Consider the following 11427-nt stretch of genomic DNA (forward strand, 5'->3'; position numbering starts at 1 on the left):
TTCAGGGAGTTAAAGTGAAAAATGATTAACCCTTCAGTGTTGTCCTGCAGAAGTCCATTGAGTTAGGGCTCCTGAACTGCAGCCAAAACTCAACTCTCAGATTCCTGAGAAGGAAAATGACAAATTCCACTTCTAAATGTGTCCAAGTTCACAGAGTAATTAAATTACAGTAACCTAACTGCTTTATTTGTTCTATGTTTATGATTTTTCATCTCTAGGGGAAACCCCAGCTTACCACTATGGGACACACTACTCCTCAGCCATGATAGTGGCTTCTTATCTGGTCAGGATGGAACCTTTTACTCAGATCTTCTTACGGTTGCAGGTAAAAATTAGATCATTTTCTGTTCCTTTCCTGCTGTACATTTGAGAGCTAACTGAAAAATACGATCAGCCAGATTTGTTTTCATCAAATATGGTAGAAGAAATACTTTTAGCAGAGTTGTTATTGCCTGGGTTGGTTTTGATGTGTCTTTTGAAAAGATGTAATGGAATCCACACTATTTTTTCTTGTGGTTTGAATGGGTTTTTTTACATATCTGCAGAACAAAGTATCAAGCAAGCAAAAACCAAAGCAAGTTTTATTGTGAACATTACTTTGCTGCTCAGGCTTTATTTGTCTGTTCCTGAAAAAATCATATGCCAGTTGTTTAGGTCTGTGCTGGAGGTGTTGAAAGATTCTTTTTTTTAAACAATATGTCTATCCAGAGAGACATTTTAGTACTAGGTGTTAAAATAAGCAAAAGTTTGCAGAGCCTGGAACTGTTTGCCCGTTTGATGGGTAATGGGTTTTGTAACATTACATGTATTCATAGAATCATAGAGTTTTAGGGGTTGGAATGGAGCTTAGAGATCATCCAGCCCCAACCCCTGCCCTGGGCAGGGACACCTCCCACCAGAGCAGGTTGCTCAAGGCTCAGCCAACCTGGCTGTGAACACTGCCAGGCTTGGGGCAGCCACAGCCTCCCTGGGCAACCTGGCACAGGGTCTCACCACCAGAACAGGGAAAACTTCTGCCTAAGATCTCACCTAAATTTCCCTCCTTCAATTTGTGCCCATTGCCCCTTGTGCTGTCCCTGCAGCTCCTAACACAGATCCCTCTGCAGCTTCCCTGGAGCCCCTTCAGCTCCTGCAAGGTGCTCTGAGGTCTCCACACAACCTTCTCTTCTCCAGCCTCAACGGCCACAACTCCCTCAGCTTCCCTGCAGGCCTCTTTGTCAACTGTCAAGTATTCTCCTAGCCAGAAGCCATCAGGCAAAAAGATTTGTGTTACTCTGGAAGAGACCGAACTTGAAATTGGACTAGATGCCTCTTCTCTTAACACTCTCTCAATGCTCTGTTTGCTATGATCATGTAACAAAAAATAACACAGCTGATTAAATCCATCGTGTTAGAAGAAGAAACATTCTAGAGGATGCTCTGATTTGCCTTCTTGGCACAGCCTGCTGAGCAGTGCTGTGGTGCTGATGTGCTGTTTGCTCTGTCCCCCAGGGTGGTCACTTCGACCTGGCTGACCGAATGTTCCACAGTGTGAGGGAGGCTTGGTACTCGGCCTCGAAGCACAACATGGCAGATGTCAAGGAGCTCATCCCAGAGTTCTTCTACCTCCCCGAGTTCCTGCTCAATTCCAACAACTTTGACCTAGGTAGGTCACAATGAACATTGTAAGAACAATGAAGTCAGAAAGAGATAAGAGAATTCCTCTTGCTATGCTGGTTGCTCTGGATGTGAAGTGGGCAGTTCCCAGTAGCAGGGTTGGCTGCCTGGGTGTGAGCTGAGCTGCCCCAGCAATATTCTGGCCGTGCAGGGGTCACAGAAGGATGTTCTACTGCCTGGTGGTTTCATCACCCTTCACGCACTGCAGTGGGTCTTTCCCGTGATGGGAACAGTAAAACAGAAATTTAGTGAAATAGAAAAACCAAGACAAAATAACCATGTTCCAAGGGCACTTAATGGAGAAACATGGAAGTTCTGAGGTCAGACTGTACAGCATTGTGAAGACTGAGGAGGTGTAATCTAATCAGGGGTTGTTGTTTTGAAGAGCATGTGCTGAAACACTATCATCTTCAGAAGCCTTAGCAAGGAATGTTTCAGTTCTTCCTCCTGCAAACAATCTTACACAAACAGCTGAGGCAGAATTTTTCCTGGTTTATTGCCTGACATTTAACAATTGCAGTGTATGTTAAAGAGAAGACTGAAATGGCTTTACTTGATACCGGAAAGGTGTTAGAATTTGATTTTTTTTCTTCTGTTTTTTTTAATAGGTTGCAAACAAAATGGCACTAAGCTTGGTGATGTAATACTCCCTCCATGGGCCAAAGGAGATCCTCGTGAATTTATCAGAGTTCATCGGGAGGTAATTTGCAGTTTAGTCTTGACAATAGAAAACATCAGTTGGGACTTTCCACTGCTTATTAATCTGAGCTCAGTCTGTGCAGTCACAGCCACTTGCCAGGGGTGAGGTCAGGGTTGATGTCTGATTGTTGCCAAGGTTTGGAGAACCAGTGTCTCCTCCCCTTCCCTTTCCATTAGGGAACACGTTGAGACAAGATTTGCTTCAATGAAAAGCCTTGTCAAAACCGAATAAAACCAGGTCCAAATATGTTCTGCATTTCTCTTTGGGGCAGTAAACTCCACCAGTGTCCAGTCTGCCTGTTTTTAATGCACGCCCTTTGAATTTCAGGCTCTGGAGTGTGACTTTGTGAGTGCACACCTGCATGAGTGGATTGACTTGATCTTTGGCTATAAACAACAAGGTCCTGCTGCAGTGGAAGCTGTAAATGTCTTTCACCATCTCTTCTATGAGGGGCAAGTGGACATATATAACATCAATGATCCATTAAAAGAGACAGCTACCATAGGATTCATTAATAACTTTGGGCAGATACCAAAGCAGGTAAAATTATTCATAAAACTCTTGTTTTCCAGTTAACACTCAAATTGGGATGTATTAATATAGAATGGTCACTCAAGGGAGGAGTTTGGGTTCTTTTGTTGCAGGAACTGGAATGTTTTGAGATTAGTTGTCCCTGTGAAACACTGTAGGGTAGGACTCGATGATCCTCGAGGTCTCTTCCAACCCAGTTGATTCTATGATTCTATGTGTCCTCTCATAGCCTGTCTGGATGGGAGGGAGGCTGTAGTTCAGGGAGAGGTGTGACATGTGAGCTGTGTTGTTATTTGTACCCGGGGTGGAGGCACTAGCAGTAGAAACAGGTCTGCATGGTCATAGCTCAGCTGCCTCAGGCTTGTGCATGATCCCTCTGCTTTGGAAAGGCAAACAGGTAACACATCTTCAGGAGCTGTAAGGAAAATAAGTTTCAGCATTGGAATTTCAGTTTTCATTTTGGTGCTGTAGCAGCCTGTGCTGGTTTGGGCTGGGATGGAGTTAATTTCCTCTCAGTAGCTGGCACCCAGCTGTGTTTGGATTCAGAAGGGGAATCATGTAGATAACACACTGATGTTTTGGTCTCTGCTTGGTTGTGTTTATCTTAAGTCAAGGACATTTGCTGTCTTATGGCTCATGTTCTGCAAGTGTGGAGATACACAAAAGAAACTGGGAGGGAGCAGAGCTGAGACAGGTGACCTGAACTAGCCAAAGGGATTTTCCTCACCACAGAATGTCATGCCCAGGATATAAACTGGGGAGGAATTCCCCAGGGGCTGATTCAGGTTGGGGAACTGTGGCTGCATCTGCCCATGGGTGCTGAGAAACTGTATTGTGCATCACTGGTTTGGTTTGGTTGGTTTTGGGTTTTCTTTGCCTTTTTATTATCCATTAGTGTTTTATCTCATTTTGTTCTCAAACTGTTCTTATTTCAACCTATATATTTTACTTCTGTTTCTCCTCCTCATTCCACCAGGTCAAGGGGAGGGAGGGAGGAGGGAGTGTGAGTGTGGGTCTTGGCTGCTGCCTGGGGTTAAACCACAACACAACCTTTCTATGAAAGAGCATTCAAAATCCTACAAAACAATGTTTATATTTGTCAGTTACATATCATAATGCAGAACATCTGCCATCCAGGATGAATTTATCCTGTGATAAACCTTAGTGTGTATCATTGAGGATCATCACAGCTTACTGGAAGCAATGATCAGAGTGTATAACACTGCCTGAGGTACCAGGAATGGTGACTGGGGCAGTGAAATGGAACTCCAGTTGAATTGAATTAAGGGCTAGGCAGAAGATCATCGGGGGCTGAATGCATTTCTTGTGCATGATTGTCATGAGGTCCATGTCCCCCCATGCTGTTCCTGGTCTCACCTGGATGTCTCCAGGCACGTGAGCTGCTGCTTGTGGGACACAGTTTGTTCCAAAGCCAAAAAATAGCTTTCGGTTTGCCCTAGGTTAGAATCTCATAATGTGTTATGCATCAACTTGTGGGATTTTTTGCTCGCTTTAACTTCAACTGCTTTTACAACTGGAGGTAACTTTAAAACAACTTTGCTCCTTGTTGGATTTCATATGGTTTGTTGAAGTTTTTTTGGTCACTCTAAGTTATTGGTGAATAGTGGCAGCAGTTAAATAACATTGCCAACCTGCAGAATATTTAGAAGGTAAATTGTAGGTAATGATGATCTTTTTAAGCTTGTAAACCTGTAGGTTTTGATGCTGATAATCAGTTTCTTGCTGAATTTCAGCTCTTCAAAAAGCCTCACCCTCCGAAGCGCGTCAGGAGTCGACTGAACGGCGAGACCGTAGGAACCTCTGTGCCCCCTGGGTCCACGGGGGACAAGATCTTCTTCCATCATTTGGACAACCTGAGGCCATCCCTTGCCCCAGTGAAAGGTAAACTTTAAAACCACAGTAGGCATTGCTGCTTCTTTGCCTGGGAATTCAGAGTTTCAGCAAAATCTTTTCCATCCTTTGCTTAGCTCTGATATTCTTACTGCTTGTAGTTTTGTGAGGAAGACAAATGTGAAATCTCCTCATGCTGTAAGACTGTGTTCTTAGCTGCCTAAAAGTGTACTTGGGAAGCACCAAATATGTACCAGTGAACTTTTGTAAAACAGTGGGAAAAAATTGAGCACAAGCACCTCTTTAAAGAGTTTTAATTTAACCAACAATGTTCAGGGTACATTGCTCCTGGGCCTGTGATAACCTCAATTTCTCTGATTTTCATGGCGAAAAGGATTTTTTTTTTAATCACAGTGCCAAGAAGTACTGAGGAATTGGCAGGAAAGGGTTGTGTTGGCAGCTGCACTGAGACAAAAGGTGTTTTTTACATCATATCTGAGGTTGGACTGTACAAGATTGAATTGTGTGTGAGGCAGGTACATACTACACAGCAGTTTGTTTCCTAGCTGAGTAAATGAATCTGTGTCTGCCTGCTGTGGAGGGAGAAGGGCATGCTATTACATGGGCCATTCCCATGGGTTCAGGAGCCATGAGCAACCTGCTCTGGTGGGAGGTGTCCCTGCCCAGGGCAGGGATTAGGGCTGGATCATCTCCGAGCTCCATTCCAACCCCTGAAATTCTATGATTCTATATTTGCAAAGCAAAACCAGGTAGGGATTCCACAGACTGTAGCCAGGAAAGTCACCTGTGAGAATCCTTGGCCAAGATGTCGGAATCAATACCAAAAAATCATGTTTATTTGTGCCAAAAACTGTGCAATGACTTCTAATGGCCACAGATGTGAAGGGTGGAGAACACCTTGTGCAGCCTCACAGGTGGGATCAGAGCTGTCTGTGACCCTCAGAGTATTCTTGCCACTACTGATGGTACTTAACTCTGCATTTGGTAGGAGCAAAAGTTGCTCTCACTGCAGTTGAAACAAAGATTTGTATACCACAGCCAATACACAGACCTTGCTTTTGCAGAGCAGCAGGTGCTTGGTGGGATCAGATAGTATTTGTGTCTCCTATGAATGAAACATAACCCCATCTTCTCCTTTCAGAGCTCAAGGAGCCTGTGGGACAGATCGTGTGCACTGACAAAGGCATTCTGGCAGTGGAGCAGAACAAGGTCCTCATCCCACCTGCCTGGAACAAAACCTTTGCCTGGGGCTATGCAGACCTCAGCTGTCGATTGGGTACCTACGAGTCAGACAAGGTTTGTGATCTGAAATGTGTTTTGGTGCAATTAGTCCTCAACAGTGGGAAAAAAAGATCTAACAATGGAAATCTATGTCACATGTGAATGAAATAATCGTGTACTGCAAAATCCTGTACTGTTCCCAATCAGGAATAACATAAACCATGTAGGAATAATTTTTTACCAGGTCTCCAGAACATGAGTGCATTAAATCTGTGCAATTAAAGCTCATCTCTTGTGGTCTCTCAGAAGGCATTTTATGGCAGAGGCTGGAACTGCTTATGCCAGAGGAAAGACTGTGTAAGGGGTAGCAGCAATCTATAAGTGACTTACAAGTCCAGGGTGGCACTCAGGTTTTTATGTTTCTCCCACCAAACATTAGTCCTGCAAGTAACCCTTCTTTTTTTTTCCTTTCTTTTTAGGCAGTGATTGTTTATGAATGTTTGTCAGAATGGGGTCAGATCCTGTGTGCCATTTGCCCCAACCCCAAGCTGGTTATCACTGGAGGAACAAGCACAGCAGTGTGTGTGTGGGAAATGGGTGTCTCCAAAGAAAAAGCTAAAGCCCTCACACTGAAACAGGTAAAATGCAAGAAAAATGCCTTTTATGTAAATTATGTTACAAGAACAAAGTAATTATGAAAGGAGTCATAACGGAACCCTTGGAAGGCAGCTGCATCTTCTGATAGGACGTTCATGTTGCATTCTCTGAATCTCTCAGATAAGAGGTTTTAATGTGCAGCTTTGTGCTCTCTCCTGATTTCAGCTTGTTCCTCCTGACTTGTGTTTTGCAGGCATTACTGGGTCATACTGACACTGTCACATGCTTAACAGCATCCCTAGCTTATCACATCATCGTGAGTGGATCTCGGGATCGCACCTGCATCATCTGGGACCTGAATAAACTCTCCTTTCTCACACAGCTTCGAGGTCACAGGGCTCCAGTTTCAGCTCTCTGCATAAATGAGTTAACGGTAGGAACCCAATGCCATTCACCAGGGGCAGTGGGAACAGCAGCAAGAGCCTGAAATTGTTACACTGAAATAAAACAACTTAGGCTCTTCTGTTAGTTTGCAAAACTTGTATAACTCATCTGAAAACTAAACTGGTGTAAATATAACAAATAGGTTGCTACTAGTTCTGGTAGCATAATCCTAAAGATTTGTTTAGGTGGCCAAGCTCAGCTTGAATAGAACTTGAAAAGTGCTTGATGGCTGAACTTGGCTTATATTTTTGCTGAAGAATCCCTGCAACTTGCATTGCAATGTGGAGCTGTTATTTGTCTTGGCAGGGAGATATTGTGTCATGTGCTGGCACTTACATCCACGTGTGGAGCATTAATGGCAGCCCAACTGCAAGTGTGAACACCTTCACTGGCCGAAGCCAACAAATCATGTGCTGCTTTGTGTCAGAGATGAACGAGTGGGACACCCAGAACGTCATAGTCACAGGACATTCCGACGGGGTCGTCCGGGTACGTACCAGGAATCACTGCTTGGAAATGGAGTTTACACCTTAAGAGTATTTAAAGCAGTCATGTCTGTCCAACACTGTGTCCTGGCCAGTCCTGGCAGTTCACCTGAGCAGTTAGTCCTGCAGGAACTGCCTGCAGGGACTAGTAGGTAGATGAAGCAGATTGCTTTTGGTGCTGGAACCAGCTTTGCTGTTTCTGCACAGGGTGGTGCACTGTGTCCTGTCCACTGAAGATTCATGGAAATCTCTTTCAGTTAGCTGACAGTCCTATGCAATCTTTGTTTTCTTTCTCCTTTTTTGATGTACCCACTGGGATGTGATAACCAGCAGTAGTCAGCAGCATACCTTACCCTTCCTGCTCTGTTTTGGTCACTTTTTGATCACCAGCTTTCATGCCTGGAGACTGTAGGTTTTGTTCACCATTTTTGTTTTGCACACCTGGAAACAATTCATTTTGTTGACTAGAAGGAGGGTCAAACCCAGATTTCAGTACTCTGCTCTGCACAGCTCTGCCTTAACCCAAGTCTGCTGCTCAGGTGGCTCTGTGGAGTGGATTCAGGCATGAACACAGATATCCTCTCATAGTATCTAGTCCTCAAAACCAGGGTTTAGTATGGAGATGTGACCTGCCTCACATACTACCAGTGCAAATACACAGTTCTACTAAGCCATCATAATGGCAGAAGTAGCTCAGAAGAAAAGAGTTCAGTAAATGCCACTTTGCTTATCCCTTTTCCCTCCAGTTCTGGCGGATGGAGTTCTTGCAAGTACCAGAAACACCAGCTCCAGAGCCTGCAGAGATGCTGGAAATGCAAGAGGATTGTCAGGAAGCACAAATAGGTATGTGTCTCCTGACCAGTGTGTTGGGTTTGCCTTTGATCTGATCTTGGCTAAGCATAGGTAAAACTCTGTGGTTATGCAGTGCAGAATGGATGGTGGAGACTGTCTGAAAAGACAGTAGACATCCGGTGGGCACAATAAGTAGAGCAGCTGAGTTCTTAGTTCACCACCTTGCTTAAGGTAGTTTCATGTTGCTGTGAGTAGGAAAAAAATCTTGCCCATCATTGCTTTTTGCTTTTTTTTTGCCTGTGAAGATTGAACGTTTTTCTCTGTGGTTGTTTCTGCTAATCAGTGAACCCAGTGGATGTTACCATCATCCAAAAGCTAGATATATTTTTAGTCTGACATGGAATTATAACAGCAGAGTTAAAAAAAAAAATCTGGAACAGCATGCTGTTTAGATAAGCAATTATATCATTTTCCCATGTTGAAAGATTTTGGTCTGTGCTTGATGATTGTTTGTTTTAGCCATTTCATTTTCCTCTTGCCTTCTTGATACTGAACATATGATCTGGATTTGGATCGCATGATACTCATAAGTAATTATTATATAAATACAGCTTTTTTTCCAGTGTCACCAAGAGTATAAATGTCTTTGGTAATTACTTTTTTGTATTAACCAATCTGCATCATATTTTTCAGTCAAACAGTTTCAGCATAGCTGACTGTACTTACTTGTGTGAGTTTTGGTGAAAGGTTTTGCCAGTTTGAGCATTTTTGAGGTCTTTGCTCATTGTGTCTGTGATAGCCTAGCCCAGATGGATGATCACAGGAAATAGCTTCGGCTAAGGAGTGTTGTTTTCTCACAGACCAGTGCAGAAAGGATGAATAGTGTGATCCCTGCCAGGAGCTGATCTCTGCAAAGGCTTTGAGGTGCCTGCTGCAGTTTCCCTCTCGTCATGCAGTGGTGGTACCCGTTGGGCTGTAGGCAGTGCAGGGGCAGAATAAGAGCTCAGGGCATAAGAACCTTTGCTCTCAACATCTTCTCTCCTGTGGTGTGAATCCAGGGCAGGAAGCCCACGAAGAGGACAGCAGTGACTCCGAGGCAGATGATCCATGCATAGGCCAGGACACAAAACTGCAGGAGAGCCAGAGTCAGCCAAGCAGCACCAGCCACAGGCCTAGGTCATCCTCAAACAGAGCAGCAGCAGCATGGTCAGCAGACAGCGGCTCTGATGACTCCCGGCGTTGGTCAGACCAGCTCAGCTTGGATGAGAAAGATGGTTTTATCTTTGTGAATTACTCTGAGGGGCAAGCAAAAATGCATCCCCACGCTCAGGTTAACCACCCACACCCCAGCTATGCTGAAGCACGGCACTACAGCAAGCTCAAACCAGGTAGGAGAAACTGGACACACTCCTGGGTTTTATTCCTGAGCATAATGTGATATGGTGTGGAATATTCCTTTGGTTGGTTGAAGTCAGCTGTTCAGTTTGTGCTGTCCCAGCTGGCTGCACAGCTCCAAACTCCTGATGGGGGTTGGGGGGAAAGAGGAGCCCTTGACACTACTGTACAACAGCCAAAGCACTGGTATGTCATCAAAGCTGTGCTGGTCACATACCCAAAACTCAGCATCATATGAGCTTTTATGAAGACATTTAATGACAGTTGGAAATCTAAGTCTTGACTTTAAAAATACAGTAAAATAGTTGCATTAAAATGGTAAAACAGGAAGCTATCCCAGTCCTGTCAGGCTTTGCTACAGGATTTCACTCTGTGTGTCCCCATTCTCTGCAGCTCCCAACTGGACTCAGAGAACTCAGAGGCTCTGTGAATTGTTTTGTATCCTCTCCTTACTTACATGCCCTGGGAAGCAGCTAAAAACTCTGTTTTCCCTGAGTGAAATCTGAGCCATATAAAGTGATCTCTGGGGAGGGAAATTTTTATTTCTACAAAGCCACGCGTACAAGTATGTCGGGGGAGGAGGGAACAAAAATGGGAAGAAGCAAGTTTGCTTTATCCCCTCCTCCTTCCCACTCGTTTCTAGGCTACAGATGGGAGCGTCAGTTGGTGTTTCGAAGCAAACTCACTATGCACACGGCGTTCGACCGCAAAGACAACGCACACCCAGCAGAGATCACTGCCCTCGGCATCTCCAAGTGAGTAGCTCACAAGTGACTGCTTAAAACCTTTTCTGGGTGCTGTCAGCAGGAACAGGAAGGGGGTCAGCAATCATTGTTTGCATAGTACTGTCTTCTGCTTCTGTTTGAGGCAGTTTTCTGCAAGGACTGAGGTACAACACTGCTGTTACACAGTGTTGCAGCTCTCTCTGTCAGACCAGGCTAATGGGTGCATTAGTTCCTGTGCCAGTGCTTTGACATATTACATTGTCTGATGTGTAAGGGGTTGAAAAGGACCTTAGAGATCACCCAGCCCTGTTTGCATAGTACTGTCTTCTGCTTCTGTTTGAGGCAGTTTTCTGCAAGGACTGAGGTACAACACTGCTGTTACACAGTGTTGCAGCTCTCTCTGTCAGACCAGGCTAATGGGTGCATTAGTTCCTGTGCCAGTGCTTTGACATATTACATTGTCTGATGTGTAAGGGGTTGAAAAGGACCTTAGAGATCACCCAGCCCCAACCCCTGCCCTGGGCAGGGACACCTCCCACCAGAGCAGGTTGCCCAAGGCTCAGCCAACCTGGCTGTAACCCCTGCCAGGCTTGGGGCAGCCACAGCCTCCCTGGGCAACCTGGGACAGTGTCTCACCACCCTCACAGGGAAAACTTCTGCCTAACATCTAGCCTTAATTTCCCTCCTTCAACTTGTGCCTATTGCCCCTTGTCCTGTCCCTGCAGCTCCTAACACAGATCCCTCTGCAGCTTCCCTGGAGCCCCTTCAGCTCCTGGAAGGTGCTCTGAGGTCTCCACACAACCTTCTCTTCTCCAGGCTCAACAGCCCCAACTCCCTCAGCCTGTCCTCATAGGGGAGATGCTCCAGTGCTCTTAGCAACTTGGTGTCCTTGCACTGGACTTGCTCCAACAGTTCCATGTCCTTCTTATGCTGATGACACCAGAACTGTGTGCAGTATTCCAGGTGGGTCTCAGGAGAGCAGAGTAGAAGGGGAAAATCACCTCCCTCA

The 11427-nt window shown here is 45.0% G+C and overlaps 1 protein-coding gene across 1 annotated transcript in view; it reads left to right on the top strand.

The window, feature by feature from the left end:
• The window catches only part of WDFY3 (WD repeat and FYVE domain containing 3), a 94383-nt gene that overhangs the window by 82264 nt on the left and 692 nt on the right, over window positions 1-11427 (top strand). The window contains exons 52-63 of the mRNA XM_009072312.1: window positions 219-325; window positions 1492-1645; window positions 2265-2356; window positions 2684-2896; window positions 4642-4789; window positions 5901-6055; window positions 6460-6618; window positions 6831-7010; window positions 7328-7510; window positions 8253-8349; window positions 9357-9686; window positions 10337-10448. Of these exons, the coding sequence (XP_009070560.1) occupies window positions 219-325; window positions 1492-1645; window positions 2265-2356; window positions 2684-2896; window positions 4642-4789; window positions 5901-6055; window positions 6460-6618; window positions 6831-7010; window positions 7328-7510; window positions 8253-8349; window positions 9357-9686; window positions 10337-10448 (1930 nt within the window). The remainder of the gene's footprint in view (window positions 1-218; window positions 326-1491; window positions 1646-2264; window positions 2357-2683; window positions 2897-4641; window positions 4790-5900; window positions 6056-6459; window positions 6619-6830; window positions 7011-7327; window positions 7511-8252; window positions 8350-9356; window positions 9687-10336; window positions 10449-11427) is intronic.

Source organism: Acanthisitta chloris, unplaced genomic scaffold, assembly GCF_000695815.1.
Source record: "Acanthisitta chloris isolate BGI_N310 unplaced genomic scaffold, ASM69581v1 scaffold13133, whole genome shotgun sequence".
Lineage (NCBI taxonomy): Eukaryota > Metazoa > Chordata > Aves > Passeriformes > Acanthisittidae > Acanthisitta > Acanthisitta chloris.